We start from the raw sequence: 27609 nt of genomic DNA, 5'->3' as shown, positions 1-27609 counted from the left end.
CAAATTTGGGCTTTCCACTTGTGGGATCCCCCCCTTCCAACTGCCGTCTTTGCAAATGGCACCCGTGTCCCTGCAACGGCTGACATGAAACAGCAAGAAGCCATCTGTCATAAACATTTTTTCTCTTCCTTTGCACCCCTTCCCCACAACCAATTAGCAGCACATCCAGTTACTTCTACTGGCGATGCGTGTCCAGAATCCAGGCGTCCTTTGCTGTTTCTAATGCCCGTGTTGTGGGGCAGGCCATCACCGCCCACACAACCTGGGGCAACCACCCTCTCTTCTCCTGTCCCTGTGTCCTGTGGCTCAGTTTTAGCCACCCAGCTTTGATCGCCACCCCTAGTCCTATGTTTTTCCTCCACGCCTGGTTCCTTTCAAAGCCAGGTCCTCCCTATCCTTCAACGTCAACCTAAACATAGCTCTTATCTTAAACATCCAGAGATTAGGGACAGGTTTACACTCATCCAATACTACCTAAAATTTCAGAGATGCCTTCGATAAGCGCGAAGCTTGTCCCAGAAGAGACTCTCAGGGAAATCACCAGCAATCAGGGCCAGCTTCCTGATGCCTGACCCATATTGTCACACGCTAGTCCCTCCCCCAAGGAATGGCCCGCCTGGCTGAATGCCCTGCCCTCCCTGTCCCCACATCCTTTAGGATTTCCAAAGAAGGAGCCCAGGGTTTTAATTCTGCAGTGTGCCCCTCAACTGACATAGCACATCCTGACCCCAAAGGAGGAGGCCCCCCAGGCTGATTGTGGTTATGGCATTATTACTCAGACTGAGAACCTACAGAGGTAGGTTTAGATGCACAAAGCCTGTCTTTGCAAATATGCCAATTATACGTGTTTGTTGCAACTGGGTTTTCGGAACGGTCCCTCAGGGTGACAGGGCGTCTGGATCGCTGAGTAAAATTCTGCTAAAAGGAAACAAACATTTCTTTACAGTTAAGAAAGGACACAGGGGCGAGACGCATGAGGGGATATTTGCATTTTCCTGGCGGAAGCTTTGCTTGCCTTTTATGTAACTGCAGTGGGAAAGGGGGGAACCTGGGTGGCTCAGTCGGTGAAGCATTCGACTCTGGATCCTAGCTCAGGGTCTTGAGTCATGAGTTCAAACCCCAGGTTGGGCTCCACGTTGGGGGTGTGATGGCTGGACAACTGTCCCTCACACCACATCCTTGTCCCCGAGGAATCCAGATGTCCCATAGACATTGTCCTTCTGGGATACTTGGGCTGAGTCTACCTCCCACCATGTTCTGGACACTCACTCTGGCCAGAGGCTGGGGTGGAGCCCCAGACACCACATAATGCTAACCCTACAGGTCTTCACTGTCTATCAATCCATCCAAGTTGGGATTTCCTCCAGAAACCCCAGGGCATCCGGAGTCACATTCCACGAGAGATTTTGAGTCTAAAATGCCATTGCAGGTAGGTCCACCGTTTCCTTAGACACGCTATGTGCAAGACTGGAAGAGTAGATGGTGAGGGCAACAAAACATCAGAATCACTTGCACGCATATCCCACCTCAAATTATCATTTTCGCCCCATCCCTGGAACAGGAGGGTCTCAAGACAAGAGAAACGATGCATCTTTGGTCCACATTTGTCGGGATTCTTCCAGGTGTCTGATGAATGCATCACCATACTCAGGATGGATGAACAAAAACACATCACAAATAGTAGTTGTGATCAACGTGTGATTGCTTAGAAAATTCCAGATGGTGAAGTATGCATGCTGAGTATTGTCTCTAGGTCTGACTGTGTTTCTTTAATTTTTTGCTTTCTGCTATTCTTACCAGAAAATGTGTGATCATAACCACACACCCCACCCCCCATCTTACCTTGTAACATAATTACGTCTTAACATGAACAAAGCAGGTGGGGGTGAATGTCTTGATCCAATCAGAGGGGAAACATTGAAAACGGGGTCCATGCCTTGCAAATTCCTTTTTCGGGAATGGAGTTGAAACTTATGCTTTTTGGTTTTTTTTAAATGAAAGATGTGTATACATTTAAAAAGTTGTTTCTTAGGAATTTTGAGTCAGGGATGCACACAGCTATATCAGTGTGCCCCCTTGTGGTTAAATTAATCTAATGATTAAAAGCATCTAACACTCAAGAAAGCTTAAATTATTAGGTATTGAGAATGGGGGAAAAAGAATTTTTTTATGTATAAAATAATTTTTATAGCATTTTTAGTTTCCTGGCAATATTGAAAAGAAGGTGTAGCTTCCACAATACCAACTCAGGAAAAAACACTTTTAAATCAGTATATATGTGGAGACAATTTTATGATTTATAACTCTATCTGGGACAATGGTTAACCAATGGCCCTTTTGACAAGTGGCCAAGACATGCACCATTTTGATCTATGACATGCCTTACATTCTAACCCACATATTTTAAGGTATCTTCAAAACAGCTCATCGAAAAGCAACTATTTACCTAGCAGTCTGTGTGGGACCGGGTGCTAAGTCCTCCGGGAATCTCCACGCAAGTCCTGTGATGTGAGTGTGGTTGTTACCTGCATCTTTTAATTAACATTCTTTTTTTTCTTAAGTTTATTTATTTTCTATTTTTTTTTAATTTTTTTTAACGTGTATTTATTTTTGAGACAGAGAGAGACAGAGCATGAACAGGGGAGGGGCAGAGAGAGAGGGAGACACAGAATCTGAAACAGGCCCCAGGCTCTGAGCTGTCAGCACAGAGCCCGACGCGGGGCTCAAACTCACGGACCGCGAGATCATGACCTGAGCCGAAGTCGGACGCTCAACCAACTGAGCCACTCAGGCGCCCCGGTTTATTAATTTTCAAGAGAGAAAAAGACAGAGAGTGAGTGGGGCAGGGGAAGAGAGGGAGGGAGACACAGAATCCAAAGCAGGCTGCAGACTCTGAGCTGTCACCAGCACAGAGCCCAATGCCGGGCTCAAACCCACAAGCCATGAGATCATGACCTGAGCCAAAGTCGGACACTTAACCCAACTGAGCCACCCAGGCATCCTTATTATTGACATTTTATACACAGAGACACTGAAGCCATAAGTGGGCCAAAGACACATGGCTGGGGACAAGGTCAACTGCTATTGAATTCTGTACACGATTTGTCTCGACTCTACAGATACCACTGTGCAGGATGGGAAGGTGTCCTTGACTATACATGGCTTGCTTTTTCCTGCAGCCTTCACTTCAATGTGTGACTTGGGGACATAGAAGAAACAGAGCTGGGACCTAAGAGCACTCCTGAATCCTGTGTCACCAACCTGCAGTCTGGAGTGGGTCACCCTGGTCAGTGTGGGATGTAGCCTTTCTTGGTCAATCCCTTTAACCACCCCCCACTCTGTCTCCTTCACCCATAAAATAAGGGGGCTTGGTGAGAAGGTCTCAGAAGATCCTTCTCAGGCTAAAGTGCTCCGATTCTCCTCTGTGACATCCTAAATTGAAAATGAATCTTCTCGTACGATGTGTCATAAAATCAGGATGTGTTGGAAGTCTTAGGACAAGCAGTGTTAGAGAGATGATGCAGCCTGTGTAACTAATCCTTTCGTGAACTAATAAAGTCCAAGAAGGCTGCCTGAGATCACTCAGGAGACAAACAATACCCGATATTAACACGGTTATTTGTGTTTGATAGTTGTGTATGGGGACTTGGGGTGTGTTCTCTTGAGCATGTGACTCAACAATTTCCAAGCCCCGGTTGGTTATTTATTGGTTTATTATTGGTTATGTGAACGTCATAACCCCTGGTACCTGTGAATGTTCCCTTCTTTGGAAATAGGATCTATGCAGATGTTAAGATGACGTCTTACGAATCCAATGACAGGTTTCCTTTTAAAGAGAGGGGGGCTTGGGGACAGGCACACAGAAAGGGAAGAAGACCGTAGGAAGACGTTGACGGGAACCAGAGCGATATGTCTGTAAGCCGAGGGACCTTGAGGATTGTGGCCACCACCAGAAGCTGGGACAGATCCAAGCAGTGAAGGATTCCACCCATAGCTTCAGAGGGAGCACAGCCGTGCAGATGTCTTGATTGTGGCGATCTATCAAGGCAGCCCAAGCAAACTCGTGCAAGGACTCCTACTCAAATCATGGAGGGGAAGTTAGACTCCATCAAATCTCTGGCACATCCTCAGGGGGAAATCCACGCACCTGCCCCTCCCAAGCCTTGGATGGACTACTCCCCATTCAGTTTCTGTGGATGAAGATAAATCCGTTGGCTCAGCAGCCTACGGGTACTTTAGACTAGTTCCTTTCAACGCATTATTATTTAATCCATATTATTTTTCAACTACCCAATTATTTCAATGACTCAATACAAATTCAATCATAATTTCAATGATTATTCTTTAATGGTTGATTTTTTTGTTTGTTTCCCCATCAATGGTGCGCACAGGACCTAGATACACATTTATCCCCAAGAACAGAGAAGAAGTTGACAGATAGCATCACCACCAATGGGCATTTAGTAATCTGGAACAGAAGACGAACCCATGGGCTCTCCAATTCCTTCCTTGAAATTTTGCAGGTGCCACGATCGGTTGACTTTGTCTGCCTGTGCTCAATCTTTTCCTCATGCGCCCACAGCAGATGTGTTCCCTTCTGTGTCGCACAGACAAAATGGGAACACCCCACAGCAAGGCTTTAGCCATATGTTGCCCTGATTCAATTCGGAAATCTGGTGCCGGACAGGAATGATGCTTTTCTTGTGTTCCTTCACAGCACTGGCCACCGTCTGGATCACCACATTGTAAGAGGGCTCCGTGTCTGGCGTCAGAGGTGTGGACTCAGAGGGGTCCCTTGTGAGGTCAAAGAGCAGAGGAGGGTCATGGTAGGTGACCAGTTTTCCCGAACATCGGCAATATTGGGTCTCATAGCAGCCCTGAGCTCCTGGCGGCTGGAACACAGGTGTCACGTAATGAACCTTCCACACTGCCTCACCTGGACGAGAAAAGACACGTCAGCGACATCCAACCCATGTGCCAACCCATCTTGTGTTCTACCTTCTCAGGCATTTTCCCTGTCCTTCCTCCTTGCCCACAGGTTAAGGCTAAATGTCATTCCATCCTTAGAACAACACTAAGAAATCAGATTCCCCTGGTATAATTTTATATATCCTTGGAATCTGTCACACGTTTCGCATCTCAAAACATATTATTTCTTATAGATGACCCTCTACCTTTCTAAAGACAGTGATTCTTAGAATGATTTCAAAGAAGGTGTTTTCAGTGGCCACCCTAGAATAAATGGACTTGTCTCAACAAAGTGTTGAGAATGGACTTGAGTGGCTATAATCTTGGCGTACATAGCAAGCAGGGGCTCATGTACTCACTGTCCTTTGGATGCCAGCGTGCTGCGTGGAGAAAGGCACCACAGTAGTGGAACAAGAACTCATGCTCTGAGCGCTCGACATCTCCCTGAAGCAAAGGCATGAGGTCCTGGCCATCGATCACCCTGCAAACACACGCAAAGGGCATCAGGCAAGGGGAAGCTGACCACAGGGCTGTTTGAAGGATGACATTCATGGGACGCCTGGATGGCTCCATCAGTTAAGCGTCTGACTCTTGAATTTCGACTCCGGTCATGATCTCGCGGTTCATGAGTTCGAGCCCTACATCAGGTTCTGCAATAGCCTGTTTGGGATTTTCTCTCTCTCTCTCTGACTCTCTCCTGCCCTTTCTCTCTTTCTCTACCTCTCTGCCCATCCCCTGCTGTCTCTCTCTCTCTCAAAAATAAGCATTCAAAGAAGCAAACAAACAAACAAAATACAACCAAATCACAATTTCATGTGCAATTGCCTTCCTACTTTTACAGGAAATCTTATAGAACCTCTAAAAAATCTTATACTTTTTCTCTTATATTAGAAAAAAGGATCTTCTACCTCATGTTAGAAAACAGTAATAATAAAACCTACCTTGTCATAAGAAATGCAATAATAAGTGTCAGATAATCCTAAAAATGATCATGAAAGAATGAACACTCTCTTTATTCTCAGATACAATGGTTACCTGTGTTGATAATCCCTTAAGAGTTACTGTACACTAATTCAGTTTAGCAAGGTCACAAGGATAGAATTTTATCTCTATATCTTAGCAACGAACACCTAGGAAATCCATTTTTTTAAACTAGCATTCACTACAGCATCACAAAACACAGTTTCCAATGTTAAAATTTTGTGTCCCAAAGCCACAAAACATCTGATAAGAGAACTGAATGTCCAAGAGATGTACAATGTCCATAGACTGGAAGACGCAGAATTGTTAAGATGTCAATTTTCAACAAGCTGATCTATAGATTTAATGCAAACTCAACCAAAATCCCTAAAGGGTCTTTTGCACAAAGTGAGCAACATGTTCTAAAATTTACATGGGAGAACGAACAAATAATGGTTAAAAAGAAGGAACTAGTTTGAGGATTCCTACTAAATCATTCCAAAATTTAGTACAAAGAAAGACTAATCAAGCCAGTGTAGTAAGATCATAAGGGTGAGCATATGAATCAGTGGAACAGGAGACATCCAAGAAACAGACCAACACATATGTCGGTCAGTTGATTCTCAACAAATGTCCAAGGTTATCTAGTCAAGGAAGAACTGTCTTTCCATAAATGTCACTAGAACGATTAAATATCTAAATGCAGGAAAAATAAATCTCAACCCATACCTCACACTATATAAAAAATCATCTCAATATGGACCATAAGCCTAAATGTAAAACCTGAAACTGAAAAAAAAAAACACACACACAAGAAGAAATCATAGCAGGAAGTCTTTGTGACCTTTGAATAGAAAAATGCGATTTAGATACACTACAAAAATTACAATCTGTAAAAGAACAAAAGAGGTGCCTGCATGGCCAGTTGGTTAAGCACCCAACTCTTGGTTTCAGCTCAGGTCACGATCTCACAATTGGGGGGGATCAAGCCCAGCATCGGGCTCTGTGCTGAGCATGGACCCTGCTTGGGATTCTCTCTCTTTTCTCTGCCTTTGCCCTGCTTGAGTGCATGAAATATCTCTCAAAAAAAAAAAAAAAAACAACAAACATTTACAAAAAAATTTTTTTAAATTTCAAAAATTAAAAAAAAGTAAATTGACCCTTATCAAAATTGAAAACTGCTTTTAAAATAACAAGCTAAGAGAATGAACAGAAGCCACAGAACGGAAGATAGGACTGGCAAAATGCAGATCTGATGAAAAACTTGTGTTCCTAATATATAAAGAACTCTTACAATTCAACAAGAAGAAAATAAAATGCCCAGTTTAACAAAACAAAAATGGACAAATGATTGGAACAGACACTTGGCAAAGAATGGACACGGATGGACCAATAAGCACATGGAGATGTGTCCAACACCATTAGTCCTTAGGGAAACACAAATTAACAGCATGATCAGATTCAACTGCATCGTTATTATATAAGATGGAAAAGAATGGCCATAGCAAGTGTGGCCAAGAATGTGGAGCCACTGGAAATCATACTAGTGGGAATGCCAAATGGGGCTGCCATTTTGAAAGTCCATCTGAGAGTTTCTCATAAACATTTATTGATACTATGACCCAGATTTCCTGCTCTTGGTCATTTACTCCAAAGAAATAAAAATTGATGTCTACCCAAAGACCTCTGTGCAAACATCCAATGCAACTTTCATCATAAAAGCCAAGTTTCTTTCTCCAAAGCACACATGCCTTTCAGAATCTCATGGAGCCTCTCAGCTCAGTTTTCCACTGAAGAGTAAAAAAAGTACTGGGAATAAAGAGAAGATGTTTTTAGAACTAATTCTGCAAAAAATAAAAAGCAAATCAATTCTATGAAGGAAATCCTAATCAGAGATCAGAGGACAATATTTCTTGGGGTTGTAATTCTGCAGAACACTTTGAGTCCAATATATAGATTATACCAATGTCCCAAAGTCAGTGCACCCCACTGATGTCTTAGAAAATTATTTTTATGACTGTGATCAGCTCAATTAAATAAAAAGGTACAGGGGCACCTGGGTGGCTCAGTCAGTTACGTGTCCGACTCTTGATCTCAACTCAGGAGCTCAGGTCTTGATCTCATGGTTTTTGAGTTCAGACCCCGTGTTGGACTCCTCACTGGTCATGAAGCCTACTTTAAAAAAAACCACTATTTCTTCACTAATATTTCTATGGTTTAAAAAAAAATGGATCATTTAGGGGAGCCTGGATGGCTCAGTTGGTTAAGCACCCAACTTCAGCTCAGGTCATGATCTCGTGGTTTGTGAGTTCAAGCCCCACATCAGGCTCTGTGCTGACAGTTCAGAGCCCCTGAAGCCTGCTTTGAATTCTCTCTCTCTCTCTCTCTCTCTAAAAATAATGGATCATTTAGCTCAAATCAATAAATATATTTCTTAGGAGACCAGAATTGTATTCTGTTCCTATTTTGTATAAATTCTCAATAAGTCCTATTACTCCCTAAAATGAAGGTTAAAAAAAAAATAAGTTGGTCTTTCTTTGCTGCTGTTTCTAATTTGCTTTGGGATTTATTTTACTTTCCTTCAGAACTAGGTGAATATGGAAACATTACAATCAGTCTTTGGGCTTATGATGAAGACGTGTCAGTGGGTTGGAGCCGCTAGAATAAACTATCCAAAAGGCGCCTGCAAGGTTGCCTCGGTCCGTTGTCTCCAGGGAGTGTTAGGATTCAGTAGGAAGGGTCTCCTCCTGGTGGGATTGAAAATCACGATAAGCATTCGAGTATCCATGCAACGTCTTACCTTCACATCAGCCTCGGGACCTTGAGCAGCAGAATCCAGGGGACTGTTGTGTCTCTTGCACGGAGGAGCGTTTTACCACGTGCTCATCCCCAAACCTCCCCAGTGAAAACCGCACGGTGTCTGAGACCAGTGTCTTGTGCACCCATGATGTTCAAGAGACACAGCCACGCCCGAACCCACATCTTTTAGGTACGTGTTGAGACAGAGTATGCTGCCTGTGTCCCGAACGCTCTGAGAACCACAATGGCGTGAACAGACGGTATGACATCACCTGTCCTGAGGGACCGTGCTTCCTGACACGGCCGCCAGCGTGGGGAAAACGTCCATCATACTCGTCGGTTCCTCGATCACTTTCCCAGCTGGTAACCTTCCCGGCCAGCGGACCAGTCCCGGGACGCGGATTCCACCTTCCCAGCCGGCCATGCCTTTCCCACCTACAGGGTGAGGCGACAGACGTCCAGGTAAAACAGTCGTGGGGGCAAAAGTGTTTAAAAATGTATTTGAAATGTATTTCTACTATTTAAAATATACTTAAATGTATTCAGATGTATTTAAAATGTACTCAAATGAATTTAAAAATTAATAGCACGGACGATTGCTCGGAGCCAGCACTGTGCAGAACTCTGAACGGGTCACCGGTACGTGTCCATGCAATTCCTTTTCCTTGGGCTGCTGATAGGTGTTCGATTGAATAACTGATCACATTCAATATGGCGTATTAGCACTGGCTATTGCCTTCGCCTGTACGGCTGTTACCCCACGTATACACCTTTCTCGGCCCCAGCCGCCTTCACACCTTTGCTCCAGAGGTACTCTCTCTGTCATTTCTGCAGGCACACTTCTGATCAAATGACAGCCCCATCCTAGAATTTTTTCAGGCTTTTTTTTTGTTTGTAGATTTACTAACATATCTTAGAATTTACTCATTCTTTTCTTTTTCCTGGTATGCCACCCTTCACGACAACGTAAATTCCCTGACGGCAGGGATTCATTACTTTTGGTCACTGCTGAATCCAGAACGCATGAACACACGTTGAATGGAATAGTATGGATTTATGCAAATTTATTACCCAACCCAGGGCATTCTAGAGAATGCGCGTAGGCGTCAGCAATGACCCCGCGACAACAGGCATAAACCAGGATTCCCTTGAGCAAACCAGGGAGAATGGCCATCTTACGGTGTTCATGGATTCTTATTATTTCATTAAATTACTCAATCACAGCATGTTCAGAAATGGAGATTTTTAAAAAATATCCTCATAGGCAAAAATAGAATTTCAAGAATTTGAAATTGAAATTGAAATCCCAATTTCCTTATGGGATTTATTTGATTTCCTAAGCGTGCACTTCACTTGTGCACTGATGCCCCACAGCTAGACTGAGACAGGGACGACCCTATGCACACAAAAACATTATTTCCTACTGAATCTGTATTATTATCGTTCATACAATTATAGATTCAGTTATTCTGCATTCAATAAGAAAGCATGAATATCATTAATATTTTCCTCTGGAAAACACTTTGAACTGCCTTTCAATACCCATGCTAACACGTACTGAACATTTTCCAGACAATTTTCTCTTCACACCAGGGTACGTATTATACAGACCAGGACAACATGGCCTAATGGAATGTGTTTTCATGCACTAAATGTTCCATCAGGACAAGGAGTCGTTACCTGTGCATTTAATGACACAACCGGAGACATGCTTGCTTTTGTGTGTGCTAAGCCATATCCTTACAAGACAGCACCGAATCTTCCTTCATAACCCAGGGGCCTCTGCTTTTTGTCCTCCATACCCTGGCTACCAGATTTTTCCATGTCGAGTCTTCTTTCGACAGCCTTATAAATGTAATCAATGAGTAGATAGATATTCAGTTCATTGGCAGAGTTGTGCAAAGGCACATGGTTATGGTAATACTTTATAACCTCACAGGGTTTCCAGGCAGGCAGATTTCTAGATGCCCCTTCAGCAGAGTACCAACCCTGGGGCTAATTTCCCCAGAAATCGTGGCAAACTTAAGGTCAATTTCCTTGGTTAGCATGTTATTTTACCCAGAGCCAAACAAAATGAACTTGTTCACTTTTTCATGCATCAGTCGGTTCAGTTCACAGATTTCCATTATCATGAGCACGAGAGAGCTTACTTACAACCAGACCCGGCTCACCATCCCCCTCCTCACCTTTGTATATTCCGTTCCATCCCCCGAGCTGGGCGTGGCCCACCCGTGCCTCCAAATGTCCGCCGTGGTCTGATGTAAAGTAGACGAGCGTATGGTTCCTCACACCAAAATCATCAATGGCATCAAGAAGCTTGCCTGAAATAGTAAAAAAAGAAAGAAAGAAGGAGGGAAGGAAGGAAGGAAGGAAGGAAGGAAGGAAAAGAAGAAAGAAAGAAAGAAAGAAAGAAAGAAAGAAAGAAAGAAAGAAGAAAGAAAAAAAAGAAAAGAAAAGAAAAGAAAAGAAAAGAAAAGAAAAGAAAAGAAAAGAAAAGAAAAGAAAAGAAAAGGGACACGTGTAATGAACGTCATGATGAGCTTTGGGCTATAATGTTAGTCTGTGTTGCTTCTGCGGGAGTCATTGCAAAAATGTTTCTCATTCACGACGCGCCCCGCTTACGGTAGGTGATAGTGTGAGCTCCAGAACAGTGTGTGGTTGTGAACTTCTTCTCAATTCCTCCTCCACATCTCATGTTGGATGGGCGATTATGTTACATTACTAATAAAAATTGATTTATTTTTTATTATCATTACTATTACCCACTGCTATATTATTGCTTAATCGTATTTATTTTTTAAAGACTTTGTGATGCAGATGCCAACATTTATATAGGTGACCCCTAAGTCATGTTTTGCTTTTGCTGATTTTTCTTTTGGGGGCGTCATTGTTTCTATTCTTGATTTCCATGGACTCCTTTATTCAGGAATGAAATATTACATTGATGCTAATTGTTCCTCTGTTTGCCAGGAGCCTGAGGCATGCTACTTTTGGGTACATTTTTGGCATTTCGTGAGGCCCAGCGCTCTTTGCCTGTGTCGTGACTTCCCTGTGTTTTACTAGCTCTGTGCTCATGTGCTATTGTGATCCGTGTGTGTGTGTGTCTGTGTGTGTGTGCGCACATGTGCACATGTCTGGGCCTTCACACGGCACACACATCCTCTGTGGGTCTCTGTGTTCCCACCTCTTATCTTCTTGCAAGGTCACCTGTCCCTTCTTGCAAGCACCCACTCTTATGACGTCACCATACCTTGATTCCATCTGCAAAGCCTCTATTTCCAAACACTGTCGCATGTAACAGATTCCAGCACTTACAACGTGGACCTTTTTTTGGGTGGGGGGGAGCTCAATGCAACCCCCAACACCAATTTTGCCTGACGCATCCCATCCCTGCCACTGTGCGTTAGTGACCTCCCTCCTACATTCTCCTCCTCATTGGACCGTCTTTGCGGCTTCCTGTTTCAGCATCCCTGATCTGAAAGTCAAATCTTCTGCACGTCATTTAGTGTTTTAAGGTTTATTTTCGATAGTGCTTTCTTTGCGACCATAAAACTAAGACTTGACACTTTCCTTCAACTGGTGTCCTGTCAGATGTCCCTCAGGCACTTGGTAAGGAGGGCTCGCCACGTAAGAGTAATTAAGACTTTCAGTAGACTCGACTTGGGCCTCAATATTAATTTTGGAATCACTAATATTTTATAAGAGTCACTGTGCCCACCCAGAACCTGGTATATTTCCATTCGTGAAAGTCTTCTTGTATGAGTCAGGTGTCTTCAATGTGGTCACCTACTTTCTGAACATATTTGTATATATTGATAATGGGTATTGGAGCTACTATGAATAGTAGCCTATCACCCACTGTATCTTGAAATGGATTATTTTTAACATAAAGAGAAAGTATTACTTTTGGTGTGCATTTTTAACAGAGAAACACTGTCACGTATTTATGTATGTACATGTATATTAGAGTATATACATATATATATAAGCATAATAAACTAAATATACTATTACACTAATTCTATACTAGGAGTATACTATATAATGATCTCAGTATCTTTTTTAATGTTTATTTAGGGGCGCCTGGGTGGCTCAGTCGGTTAAGCGTCCGGCTTTGGCTCAGGTCATGATCTCACGGTCCGTGGGTTCGAGCCCCGTGTCGGGCTCTGTGCTGACAGCTCAGAGCCCGGAACCTGCTTCGGATTCTGTGTCTCCCTCTCTCTCTGCCCCTCTCCTGCTCATACTCTGTCTCTCTCTGTCTCAAAAATAAATAAAAACATTAAAAAAATTTAAAAAAAAATATTTATTTTTGAGACAGAGAGAGACAGAGTGTGAGCAGGGGAGGGGCAGAGCACAGAATCCGAAGCAGGTTCCAGGCTCTGAGCTGTCAGCACAGAGCCCAACGAGGGGCTCGAACTCATGAAACGTAAGACCTGAGCCGAAGTCGGACATTCACCGACTGAGCCACCCAGGTGCCCCTCAATATCTTATATGTTATCTTAATGCCTATATTATTATATATTATTGCTATAGTACTTATTAATTTAGCATGCTATTAATAATATAATATACTGATGATACATGCATTTGTTGTATTATGTAGTACAGCATATACAATTACTAATGATCTATGTACATGTTATATCATTACATTTTATGTTACATATTATATATGTGAAGTATATATTTAAGTTGATGTTGGACATCATGTATTTTCATGGTTACTCCCTAATTCATGATTTTTTTTTGTTATATTTTTGAGAGAGCGAGCACAAGTGGGGCAGGGGCAGAGAGAGGGAGACAGAGGATCCCAGATGGGCTCTGTGCAGACAGCAGAGAACTCACGAACCATGAGATCATGACCAGAGCCGAAACCAGGAGTCGGACTCATAACTGACTGAACCACCCAGATGCCATTTACGCTTTAAATGAGCATGTTGTGACTTGTCCTGAGATGTGTGTGTGCGTATGACTTTCTCAGACAATTGTGTCCTCTCCTGGGCTCCTGCCGCCCTGCCCAGGGGGCCTGCCCAACACACCCAACCCATAACCCACTCCCAGCCATCACCACTGCTCTGCACGCAGGGCCAGCCAAGCCTCTCCTCCTGGTCACCTGTCCCATCCGTCCACCTCACCCTGGACTCTCACCGTCCCCTCCCGTTCTCCGTGAACCTGCTCTGAACTACTAAATTCTCTGGGACTCATTTTGGATACCCAACCAGAGGATTGCCCCTGGGTGGAGTAAGGGATGTTATTTGCATTGAAAGCCTCTAGGCAGGTTTGAGGAACCAGGAAGCCAGATGGCGTGGGGGTGGGGAGTTTCTGGAGCTTTCCAAACACCTGTGAAGTGGCAGGTGGTGTAGGGCAGGAAGTTATATGGAGGGAGACGAGGAAACATGGCTAGGTTCTTCCAATGCATCCTGTAAGCCCTCAGACTCCTACAGGCGGAAACCAAGAAAACCTAACAAAGAAAACGTTGTAACACGGAGATCAGAGATTTTTGGGATTTGGGGTTTTGATATAGTTTCCAGGATGGGTCTGTTGGAGAAAAATAAACTTTTTTTTATACTATTTCTGAAATGACATATGGAAACGTGATTATTTATCCTGAAAGCTCACGTCTGCCTGGACAGACAGCATATACACGGCCCATGAGTACCCACGCTTAGATATTTCGAACACTTTGTATTGATTTACAATATTAAAGCAAATGGAATTTGTTTTTGTTCTTTTTTTTGTTTCTACTGACCCCATCCTCAGTTGGAGTTAGTTTCAGACACACACACACACACACACACACACACACACACATACGTATGCCTGCATAAACACAGACCTGTGTGCCTGTATTTCGTTCAATACTATTTCTATTTCTAATAATGTTTCAATCATTTCTGTATTTTGAAGACTGTGAATTGACAAGCTTGATTTCCAAGGCGTCTCTCTCTGTTCCCCGAAATCCATTTCGTGCTGCCCACCGGGGAGGCCAGCCTCGCGTGCGTTTCTGTGTTTCCCCGGAGGAAACCCTGAACCTGATGTGCCAACTAATACACGTGTGACAGAAACACCGGGACTCGCACTGACGGGGAAGCACTGAGCGTGCTTTTGTGGGAAGTTTGTCGAGGGCTGGCACCTGTGGCGTCGTCGAGGCTGGCCGGGGGGCCGCATGAGGCTGTCCTCGACTATCAAAGCCCGGGCTTCCCGTGTCCCTACGTCCTGTGCCACTTACCCACCATGAAGTCCATCTCCTGAACGTTGTCCCCATACAAGCCGTGCTTGCTGGTGCCGATGAACTTGGTGGTCGTGGGAAGCGGCACGTGGACGTGCAGAAAGGAGAACACAAGAAGGAACGGTCCCTCACGGTGCCTGAGGACACATCAATGACGCGGCTCGCGAGTTTGCAAAGCCCGGGAAAGGGAACCACAGTTAGCAAGACCGTCCCTCCTCTGCCTGCCCTAAGAGAGGGGATGCACGCACCAGGCGGCATTGTGGCTGCCCTGGACTCCAGCATCCCCCAGCGTCCGGACCGCCCCCGGGGACACCTGCGGGACGGCTGCAGTCCTCAGTGACCCCGCCTGGCACAGCCCCACGCTTTCCCAGGGCTGACGAAATCTGCAGGCCAGAGTCACATCCAACAGACCCAAGGGATGCCAACTCTTTCGCAACCCACGAGCAAGCACGGACAGAGACATCTTGGCAAGCTGTCCCCACACCTTTGGCCCTTCCTGTGAGGACAGAGAAGACAAGGCTGACCTACTTCGAGCCCTGACGATCCTCCGGGAAGGCAGGTCCTCAGCTAAACAGGGCAGTGCACGACTCAAATGCCAGTCTTTGGGAAATTTCTCCTCTGACGACATGTCATGAGGGGAAATAATGAAATCATCATCATCATCATCATAAAGTTGCACCGTGGTGAGCTGGGCAGAATGGCTGGCGTCCCTCCAAAAGTGATGCCCATCTGGAAGCTCAGAATGTCATGGCATTGCCAATGGAGTCTTTGGGGATGTAATTAGTGGAGATGAGGTCATCCCGGGGTAGGGTGGGGCCAGAATGCAAGAACAGGTGTCCTTCAAAGAAACGGATGGTTCACAGACATGGAACGCACACAGGGGAAGGAGGCTTTGGGAAATCAGAGGCAGAGGTCGGGGTCACGGAGGGACACGCCAAGGAACACCCAGCACCGACAGCAGCCACCAGAAGCTAGAGGACGCCAGGAACGATGCTCCCCTCACGACATTCGCAGGGAGCACAGCCCAGCTGACACCTTCCTTTGGGACTTTTCCAGTGTCCACAGCTCACAGAGAGTACGTCTCTGCTGTTTCAAGCCCTTCCGTTTCTGGCACTTTGTCCTTGGAGCCCAAGGAAGCTGCTACATGTGCTAGTGAAGAATGAGATTATACAGACGCCGCCTTGCATGGCCAAAGGGAATCTGTAGATGCAATCAGGTTCAGGATCCTGGGACAGTGGGTGGATAATCCTGGATTATCTGGGTGTGGACCCAGTGCAATTACAAGGTTCCTTGCGAGAGGGAGGCAATAAGGACAAAATCAGACAAACATGATGTGGGTAGGAGGTAACAGAAGCAGAGATGCAGGGAGAGAGCTATAAGCCAAGGAAAGTCTGCAGTCTCTCCAACCTGGAACAAAGAACACTCTTCCCTAAAGCCTCCCAGAATGAGCTCGTCCACCCAAAGCCTTGATTTCAGTGCCATGAGATGAGTTTGGGGTTCCTCACCTCCAGAACCATCAAATAACAAATCTGTGACGCTCTGAGCCACCCCCACTTGCGGAAATGTGTTCCAGCAGCCAGAGGAAACTCACACACTGAGAATCCAGATAAAAGTGGTCTCTAGCAATCTCGAATCTATGCCACCTGTTCACGGCCACATCGCTAGTCAACAGAATGGCTTCCGAATCTTCGGGTCCCCATTCCCCTTCGACATGGTGCCATGATAGATCGTATAGACCTTCTGAAACTCAGCACAGGTTTTGGTGATGGAAGTCCATTTCCACACCCCAGCATTTGTTCCTGACGTACTAATGTAAATGGTAAGCAACAGCATGAGTGGAACAGAATCGCTCATCTTGAGCTCTCAGTGTGACGGACCCACCTTGCAACCTGCCAGTGTGTCCCTCTGTGCATCTATGCCTCTGCACATGTGGAAGTTACCAGGGAATAAGGCGTTTGCCCTGATGAAACCAGCCATTGCATTGCATCTACAAGGCAAAGACGGTTTGATCTCTCTCTCTCTCTGAGAGTATACATTTGTTTTGTGTCCTCGTGGCCTATGGGGTAAGGACAAAGCTAGCCACACATGGCCCAAGATCCTTTATATCACCAATCAACTCTACAGGGCAGTCAAACACACCAGCTTACAGACCCCTACCCTGTGATGACCTCATCTTCACAAATCACATCTCCAAAGACCCGATTCCAAAGTAACATCAGATTCTGGGCTTCCAGATGGATGTGAAGGTTCTAGGGAATTCCATTTCACACTAGCCTAATCCAACTCACCATGGCACGACTGCTTTTTTAATTCATTTTTTTCCCTTTCTTTGCGTTTCCATATCTCATGGCAGCCGAAGTTTCTCAGAGTGGCACTTGCGTTCTGTGTGTCCCTGCTTAGCCGAGGACCTATCTTCCTTCTACTTCAGCTTCATTTGGGAATGCCTGGCCCCTTGTTCATCTTGTTCTTGCTTACCTTTCAGGATTTAGTTAACATGTCTTCTCAAGTATGGCTTCCCTGATATATTGGAAGGTTCCTACAGTTTGGACTGATACCACCCTGAACTAATGCCCATTACCCTATTTCTTATCATGGGCTTGTACATCTAATGTCATCACTAAATGTGTACTTGTCATTGAAGCCCAGACCCCAGGATGGTGATCAGTAAAGACAAAAGGTGAGAAAAAATGTGTTCACAGCCTTTTTCTAAAAAAAGATCCATCAGGGGCGCCTGGGTGGTGCAGTCGGTTAAGCGTCCGACTTCAGCCAGGTCACGATCTCACGGTCCGTGAGTCCGAGCCCCGCGTCAGGCTCTGGGCTGATGGCTCGGAGCCTGGAGCCTGTTTCCGATTCTGTGTCTCCCTCTCTCTCTGCCCCTCCCCCGTTCATGCTCTGTCTCTCTCTGTCCCAAAAAAATAAACGTTGAAAAAAAAATTAAAAAAAAAAAAAAAAGATCCATCAGCTAGATGTTTCTAAATGTGGCTCCCTTGAAAACTTTCCAGTGATTATGTTCGGGATGCATAGGACTTTCTAATGATCACCACTGCTCTAAGCTGAATAAAATCCCTATGTATCACATGCTCAGCGATAAGCCCTCTGATTTTAACCTCTCAAAAAGTTTTTTTCCCTAACAGGAAAAAAAAAATGCAATGGCCAACTTACTCTACTGTTTCCTGGCAAATACATTTCCCATTGTACATTAATATACAAACAATATGCATTGCAAATTAATAAGCCAGTTTTGTAAGTCTCAGTCTAGTGTGAGTCTACCTGCTTGGTATGACCAAATCTGAATTTCGAGGCTAACAGAGATATTGTGATTTTAATAAGAGATAAGAGGAGCTCAAATGAGATACCACCTCCTCAGGCACTTCCTGAAGAGTCCATGTGAACTCCAAAACACGCACTACTGTATTGTCTAGCCCTGACTAGCAATATTCCATTTCTTAAGTCAACGTTGTTCAAGCCATCACCTTTTATTTTTAAAAAACACTCATTCTCTTATGGTTTTTAAAAGACTCCTGTCTTATCCAAATGGCCAACAGGCACATGAAAAGATGCTCAACGTCAATCCTCATCAGGGAAATACAAATCAAAACCACACTGAGATATCACCTCATGCCAGTCACAGGGGCTAAAATGAGCAAATCAGGAGACTATAGATGCTGGCGAGGATGTGGAGAAACGGGAACCCTCTTGCACTGTTGGTGGGAATGCAAACTGGTGCAGCCACTCTGGAAAACTGTACAGGTTCCTCAAAAAATTAACAATAGATCTATCCTACGACCCAGCAATAGCACTGCTAGGAATTTATCCAAGGGATACAGGAGAGCTGATGCATAGGGGCACTTGTACCCCAATGTTTATAGCAGTACTCTCAACAATAGCCAAATTATGGAAAGAGCCTAAATGTCCATCAACCGATGAATGGATAAAGAAATTGTGGTTTATATACACAATGGAATACTATGTGCCAATGAGAAATGAAATATCGCCTTTTGTAGCAATGTGGATGCAACTGGAGAGTGCTGTGCTAAGTGAAATGAGTCAGTCAGAGAAAGACAGAAACCATTTGTTTTCACTCTTATGTGGATCCTAAGAAAATTAACAGAAGACCATGGGGGAGGGGAAGGAGAAAAAAAAAAGTTAGAGAGGGAAGGGGCCAAACCATAAGAGACTGAGAACAAACTGAGGGTTGATAGGGGGGTGGGGGAGAGGGAAAGTGGGTGATGGGCATTGAGGAGTGCACCTGTTGGGATAAGCACTGGGTGTTGTAAGGAAACCAATTTGACAATAAATTTCATGTTAAAAAATATATATATATGTATATATATGTATATATATGTTTTAAAAAGACTCCTTCTTTAAAATACTCATTGTTAAATCCATTAAAATACATGGATTTTGAAAGAAAATGACCTTTACCTTTCCATAAATGAAGTCGCTTCCCTCACCATGATGGAACCAGCACGCTCTGCCTTCATCGGCTGTTCAGTGATCTCGTGCTCGCGCATGAGGAGGCAATCCCAGTACAGAGGGGATTTGTAACTGGAGAACCAAAAGTAGCCCAGCAGAAAAATAAAAAGAATCATGGAGAAGATGAAGGACCAGGGAAGACAGATCAAGCGACTCAGCTTCCCCAAGGCAGCCGTGAGTGCAGCAACGGCGACCAGCTGAATGCACAGCCAGACTTTGCCCCCGATGGCTAATTCCGTGTCACGCGAGGGATCCGGCCAGCAAGGTTCAACGAGAGTGAATGGCATGCCATAGAAGTAATCAAACCCATAATTATATGGGTGATGGCAGTGGTCATGTCGGGAATCACAGTTTAAGCCTTCGTGCCATTTGCCTGAAATGACAAACAGACAAATAATGCATAATATGCACACACGCCACCAACACCGCGTGACTTCTTTACTGCACAAAAATCTGTGTCAAGACCTGGTTGTGAGTGACCAAATAGGATGAAAATTAAAGGGAGGAAAACACACTTGTGAGTTTGCAGCAAGGATGTGAACTGGGCAGTTTCTCATTCACAGGAAGGAAAAAAGTCATAGCCACAAAGATGAAGACATGAGAGAGTCAGTGTAGACTATAGATGATGGATAGACAGGTGAGTAGGTAAGTAGATAAATAGATATTAGATGATGAGATACATATGATATAAGATGGATAGATGGATACATGAGTGGCAGATGAATGGATGGATGTATGGGTGGATGGATGGATGGACGGACGATGGATAGATAGATATGATGGATGGATGGATAGATAGATAGATAGATAGATAGATAGATATGAAGGATGGATGGATGGATGGATGGATGGATACATATATAGATAGATGATAGATATGGTGGATGGATATATAGGTAAATATGATGGATGGATGGATAGATGGATAGATGGTTGGATGAATGGATGGATGGATGGACAATGGATAGATTAGAAAGATAGACAGATAGATAGATGATAGATAGATATGATGGATAGATAGATATGATGGATGGATAGATATGATGGATGAATGGATGGATGGATGGATGGATATGATGGATGGATAGATGGATGGATGGATGGATGGATGGATACATATATAGATAGATACGATGGGTAGATAGATGATAGATATGATGGATGGATGGATATGATGGATGGATAGATGGATGCATGGTTGGACGATGGATAGATTAGATAGATAGATGTAAATTATAGCCATAAAGATAAATGATAGAGGTAAGATAAATGATACATGATGACTAGATGGTGGGTGGGTGGAGATAGTACATAGATAGATAATGATAAATACAAATAAAATCATGGCAAACAGATGGGTAATGTATATATGCATACATAGGTGGATAGATAGGTATATGATAGATGAGTGGATGTGTGGGTGGATGGATGGATGGACACACAGGTAACAGATAGATACAGAGAATAGATAGATGGATAGATAGATAGAATGATAGATAGATAGATAGATGACAGATAGTTAGTAGATATAGATAAATGATGGAGAATGGACCAGGCATGCATGAATAGATGGTTGGATAGATGGCTGGCTGGAAATCCCAGAGTCTCCCACTAAACTTCACTGAACTTTATTTGATAAAACTTGCCACACGTTTTGAATGGTAACAAAAAGATCCATGTTTGTCCTGTTAACATGAGGACTGTAACAGAATCTGATCATGTGTATCCACTAAACCGTTAATGGTTCCCCCCATGGAGTTAGGGCCTCATGAAGGATGCACAGATTCACATCTCAGAGCACCTGAGGGACTAAGCACATGAGAACCAGGACTACTGGCCCAGGCTTTCCTGTCCTGCACCTCCATGAAGACTGTCTTCTCTGATCAATGTCAAATTAGTTACAAAAGTCAATTTAAAATAGCATGTTAGGGGCGCCTGGGTGGCTCAGTCAGTTAAGTGTCTGACTTCGGATCAGGTCATGATCTCACAGTTTGTGAGTTCGAGCCCCACATCGGGCTCTGTGCTGACACCTCAGAGCCTGGAGCCTGCTTCCGATTCTGTGTCTCCTCCTCTCTCTGCCCCTCCCCTGCTCATGCTCTGTCTCTTTCTGTCTCTCAATAATAAATAAGAAGAAAAGAAAAGACAAGAAAAGAAAAGAAAATAGCATGTTATTCTGGAGATACCCAGGTGGTTCAGTCAGTTAAGCGTCCAACTCTTGGCTTAAGTCATGATCTTACCGTCACTGACAGCACAGAGCCTACTTGGGATTCTCTCTCTCCCTCTTTCTCTGCCCCTCTCCCCTGCTCTCTCGCTCTCTCTCACTCTCTCTCTCTCTCTTTCTCTCTCAAAATAAATAAATAAATAAATAAACTTTAAACTAGGATGTTATTCTCAAGCCAATTGAAACCCAGGCTCTCAAATAAAGACAGTAGGCGTAGCTGCACTTGATTGGGGTGACAGATACAGGGTGTTGACATTTCTCAAAAGTCAGTTTTTAGATTTTTTTTTCTATTTGGGTGATGGTTATAGGGCATAGACTTTTTTACGGAGTCATTAGTTTATGGAGTCATTAGTTGATGCATAAAGCTATTTGTGTGTTCTTGAGAGAGCTTGTCACATTTCACAAGTGATGTGTGGTGAATGGGATGACGTATTCCAGCGTCTGCGGAGAATAATGTAGAAATCACAGTATCGTACAGAGTTCTGTGCAAAGACGAAGAACACAGGATTATACAGAAGCACGTGGGGTGGCCATCTGGCAAGGACTGGGGGTGTGGTGGGAAGCGGTCTTCTGTCATGCCTGAATTCTGTCTGAAAAGAGTGAACGGGCGTCGTTTAGGAAGAAGTGTGTGTGTTGGTCAGGGGGCATTAGGGCAGATGGTCCCAGGTGAACAAAGCATGACGAAGAATTCTGGAGGACGCAGGGAACACGTTTCCTTGGGAAAGACCGTATGATAGATTAAGTCTATCGATAGAGTCGATATCACACGGAGGGCCTTCTCTGCCACAGCCAAGATGCATGCTCCTTTGGAAACAAAGGGTTTCCAAGAAAACCACATCGAGCATAGAACGACGCAGATTGTTCCTTTGGGTAAACGAGGCATGCCCGTGGTCGCTTCTTACCTATCAGTGCCGTACTATACCCTTGCCTCTTCAGTAAGGCTGCAAATGTTGTCTCATTGCGAGGGAGTCCAGCAGGAGCTCCGAGTGTGGAGATCACACGGCTCACTCTGTTAGAAACCATTCCTACACGGGATGGGAAAAGAAAAGCAAAAAGCAGAAGGGACGCACAGTGAGTAGGTCCCCGTGAGATGGAGAGGAGAGGGAGTCACGGGGAGTTCAGGAGCTGGAAGACGCAGACATGATGAGAGAGGATCAACAAAACCATCACGTGGGCGAGGAAAATCACGTCCCGCGGACAGAACTCACACCGGGCCCCATGACGCATCCCTTTACCCGCTTGCACGCACACGCACGACACTACCAGATATGCACAAGCACACCACTCAAATAACACTCTACACGTAGCCTCTTGCAAATTTACAACAGGACAGGGTGTCATTTCAGTAGACACGCGTGACTGAACCACTAACACAGGCCTACTCTTGGCAGGGGGATCACTGTGTCGGTTGAAGAGCCAAAAAATGAAATCACGAAAACCTGAAACCCTATGAAAAGAGCCAAAAAATGAAATCACGAAAACCTGAAATCGTACAGTGTGTGTGTGTGTGTGTGTGTGTGTTTCTGATAATAAGTTTTAGTATTTGTAGAAAAGACGAATAAGCCAAATGTCTGTGAAAAACCTGACACTGGGGCATCCGGGACAAGTGGACATCTAGGTTTTGAACTTCTCCGAATTTACATAAAGTGAGCAGCACAGAAGAAAAAAGAGAGTCAAATCACATAGAAGTTTACTACAAGACGAAAAAAAGAATAAAGAGTTTAACGTTCACTGGACCTGATGCGCCCTAGCACCCGCTAAGCCAGATATCATCAACCTCAAAAGATCTGAAAATGAGTCAAACACGTGTCTGGGCAAGTACACCACAGAACTTTTCGTAAGAGCCTAAAGCCAGAAACAATCCAGTGGTTAGTCAATCAAGGGACAGATAAGCAAAGCCTGTTGCATCCATACAATGGTTGAAATGGGTGCTGAACGTTTGAGACATTGTGCTAGGACATCCTCACGACAGCCCGGATTAGCGTAGGCGTGTTCTGTACGTTAAGTCCTTCTGAGACAGCTTCTCGTTCTTGCCCTGGGATGGAAAGTCCTGCCTACGCCCGATTGCAGGCCACCGAGGAGAAACATTCAACTCTAGGTGAATAGACATAACTCAGCCAAGCGGGGTGGGCTTGGGTTGACTAGGAGAGCAGTGCTTTCCACACACATGTCGGCAGCTGTGTGTGCACGGACGTGTGTCTGCCCTCTTTGGGGCAAACTTTTCGAAATGACCTAGTCGCCTACTCACTTCCTCGTGGCTTAACATGTTCACAGAGAGTAGCAGAGATGCGTCCATCTACACACCTGATCGGATGGGGTATCTTCCCGTGAGGAAGGCGGCCCGGCTTGGGGTGCACATTGACGCTGCAGAGATGTGGTGTTTCAGTTGTACGCCTTCCCTTGCTAAGCGGTCGATGTTAGGAGTCCTGGAAAGAGAGACAGAGGGGAATTGCAGAGGGGACAAGAGGGGACAGAGAGAGAGAGAGAGAGAGAGACAGAAACCAACAGCTCTGTTTGCTGTGATTCCCTGAGCTCAGAATCAGAGAAAAAGTAACTGCACACAGCGCCTAATTTCCTGGTTTCTGCCCACATCGTGGAGAAAATACAGCTGAGGTTTTAGGCAGTGGCTGTGTATTGCACAGTCGATAGAATTTGGTTCTGCAATGTGGTATCTACTGCATATATTCAATGAGTACATTTAATGGCACTGCCTTTTAAGATATATGTAAAATTGGGGCGCCTGGGTGGCTCAGTCAGTTGAGCATCTGACTTCAGCTCAGGTCATGATCTCACAGGTTCATGGGTTCAAGCCCTGCATCGGAGCCTCTGCTGACAGCTCAGAGCCTGGAGCTGGCTTTGGATTCTGTGTCTCTCTCTGCCCCTCCCCCACTCTCTCTCTCTCTCTCTCTCTCTCAAAAATAAATAAACATTAAAATTTCTTTAAAATAAAATATATGTAAAAAAACGTCTGTGTTTATGGGCTGATGAATTAAGGCTAATGACTTACAGACCTTAGTTATGCCTAGCAACTAATAGACCCAACGACAAGTTCAATGCACAGGTTCTGTAGACAGACGTCTTTGCTCCAGACAAAGTTTGCAACCTCTGCCTCATGATTCCCTAGAAAGGTGTGTGGAGGTTGCAGAAAATCAGACAGACTGTACAGAAGAGAGACAGCCCTCTGGCTGGAAGCCAATAAAATGTAATGAGACCTGGCTTTCTTCATAAGAGAGAAGATGGGACAACATGGAATTGTTGAATTCCACATATAGACTTCACACGTCTTGCCCTGATGCACTCCTAAGCCTACGTGTTTTGTTTTGTTGCCTACCACAAAGCTCTGGGTCTATTTCATGTACAATTTTTTCCTTCAGAATGCCCATTCTTACAATACAAGCACCTCACTGTAAAAGGTCTGTTGGCTTCCAGAATTAGGAAGGGGGCAACGTCCAGTCCCGCCGAGAAAAAGTATGCATCAAAATCGTCGCTCATCATAAAAAAGTGCATATCGCAGAGGGCTCATGACATGGTAGGTAACTACTCTAAATGCCTTGCATATGTGAGCCCACACCTGTATACTGCTCACCTGCACGCTTGACCGCTAAGAAAGATAAGAAAGACACACAGAAGTCAAGTGACTTGTGCCAGATTTCAGAACCAGTAAGTGCAGAATCAAGATTCAAGTCCAGACGGTCCTGATTTTAATGTTATTGGCTTCTTTTATTTATTTTTTTTTTCAACGTTTATTTATTTTTGGGACAGAGAGAGACAGAGCATGAACGGGTGAGGGGCAGAGAGAGAGGGAGACACAGAACCGGAAACAGGCTCCAGGCTCTGAGCCATCAGCCCAGAGCCCGACGCGGGGCTCGAACTCACGGACCGTGAGATCGTGACCTGGCTGAAGTCGGACGCTTAACCGACTGCGCCACCCAGGCGCCCCTATTGGCTTCTTTTAAAGGCAAATTCCATCCCATGAGTTTGGTTTTCCACATGATGTGGTCATAAAACGTTATCAACCTCCCAAGCCTAGACAACAAGTGAAACAGCACAGCTCAACTCGAAACCATACCTCATCGTGTCATTGCCAAAGCAGCCCAAGTCACCGATCCCAAGATCGTCCACTATCATCAGGACAATATTCGGCTTGTCCTCATGCACCTCCTGGGCCCCACGTGGGCTTAGGAGTAAACACGTCCAAGACAGAGCGATGGCGAGGATCCTGAGAAGGGACAATGGATTTTACAAGGATGGCTTCAAGAGCTCCTTCCCATTACCGCGTCCCCGTGAATGCAGCGGGGCTCACGGGAGACCAGGCAATCTCCAGAGGAACAGGCGAGCCTCGAGAATGTCTCCTCCCAAGCATTGACTGCCACTGTCGAATGGGACCCGCAACGCGCAAAGAGAGGCTCCCCTGGGTTTCCTGCTCACACACACAAAATGCTCCTCCAGGACATGAAGTCTGAAATCATTTACTTGAAGACAAAGCATTGTTTACGTCAGGGGCAGTAAAACTCCTGAGATCACATCCCTGGAAGAAGGAGCCCGCCGACTTTCCTTTGCACTGGAATTCAAACGCGGGTGGGCACAGAGTTTTGCTGAAGGGATATTTGGTTGGAGGGAAGGAAAACAGCAAGCCAAACAAAGAGAAACCAACCCCAGGGCAAAGGAGAAGGGAGAACATGGTTGAAGACCTGAATGGTGGAAAAGGAGCACCCTGGAATCTAAAGACTAGTTTAGTCTGCTTCACGATTTTGCTCAGTCCCCAACAAAATCCCCATTTTCCCGGAGAAATATATAATATCCTTCCCACCGGGTCCCTACTCAATTAGCAGGTAATGAATATTGGGTGCTTGAACTATTAGTTGTATCATCTCCGTCTGGTTTTTATTCATGTCTGAAGACCCACCTCAAAGATTTCCTCTGTGAGGGAGGAGACAAATGGTCACTAACCTTCCTCTGCTCCCAAAACCTTTGTATAAACACTTGGAAACAACACTAGCCATATTGAGTTGCTTTTCTCGCATCCTGTTTTGACATCATTTCACCTATTTTGTCTTAGACTTACTGAATCCAGAACATCAGTGTAGACATCTATGGCCAACCCTACCCAGGAATGGCTGTCACCTATAAATAACAGAATCTATAAATCTCGGGAATCCACAGATGTCCCCAGAGTGTCCATTAGATTCAACACACTTGCACAACAGCAACTTGCCTCACCTGAGCTTCATGATACAGTGCAGAGTGGCTTCCTATTATTTTCTTTGGCCAGAGGAAAAATGTGCTGAAAAACATAAACATGTGTTATTGCCACACTCATTACATGAGTCCCCATTATGAAAACCTCATGAGATTACAAAGCCATTATTTCTTTTTCCAACATTTCAAACTGGTTTTCCAAATCTATCAAGATATGACCTTTCCATCGTTAATGACCTACTGCTCATAGTTTATTTTTAAGGAGCTCATCCTTAGGTGCCAAGTCCTGGGTCTACCTGCTTCTTTCTGCGTCTTGAGACAATTGGCTTAGTCTCTAAAGCTTTACTAAAACACGTCTGGATGGCAGTAGAGTCTTGAGGAGCAGCTGAACACAAGGGCTTATGCTCAGAACGTCTAGGTGGGATGAATTTGGGTCCCCTGAAGAGAGGTAATTACTTCAATGAAGCTACTACTTTGGTTTTGTGTCAGCGCAAATTCATACGACTCTACGGTAACCGATGAATAGCTAATCCTTGCGTATAAAGAGGGTGGGAGCTATGATAAGCACATGATACAACAGCGAAATATATTGCAGTGAAAGAAAACAGATACCCATCTCCCACATGCAAGCTATTACTCCAATTTGTACTTAAAATAATATGGAGAACATAATAAGAACCACCTCCTTTATCAATCCGTCTTGCCCCTAACGAGATGCCACCAGAGACCACAGAGAACGAGCCGTTGGCTAAGAAAT

The 27609-nt window shown here is 44.6% G+C and overlaps 1 protein-coding gene across 1 annotated transcript; it reads right to left on the bottom strand.

Moving 5' to 3' along the window:
* Positions 1–4568: 4568 nt before the first annotated feature.
* Positions 4569–26884, bottom strand: ARSF (arylsulfatase F). The gene is made up of 10 exons (XM_047076338.1): positions 26874–26884; positions 25723–25872; positions 23958–24079; positions 22556–22678; positions 19382–19805; positions 14957–15093; positions 10914–11048; positions 9000–9162; positions 5328–5449; positions 4569–4936 (listed from the first exon to the last, which is right to left on the bottom strand). Exons 1-10 carry the CDS (start codon positions 26882–26884, stop codon positions 4569–4571), a joined length of 1755 nt encoding a protein of 584 aa, XP_046932294.1.
* Between the last annotated feature and the right edge of the window lie 725 nt (positions 26885–27609).

This window comes from Lynx rufus, unplaced genomic scaffold (assembly GCF_022079265.1).
Source record: "Lynx rufus isolate CCGP_SWC_20201006 ecotype Redwood Valley unplaced genomic scaffold, mLynRuf1.p SCAF_14, whole genome shotgun sequence".
In the NCBI taxonomy this organism is placed as follows: Eukaryota; Metazoa; Chordata; class Mammalia; order Carnivora; family Felidae; genus Lynx; species Lynx rufus.
The sequence above is the reverse complement of the archived record's forward strand: the minus strand, read 5'-3'. Positions and strand labels throughout refer to the sequence as shown.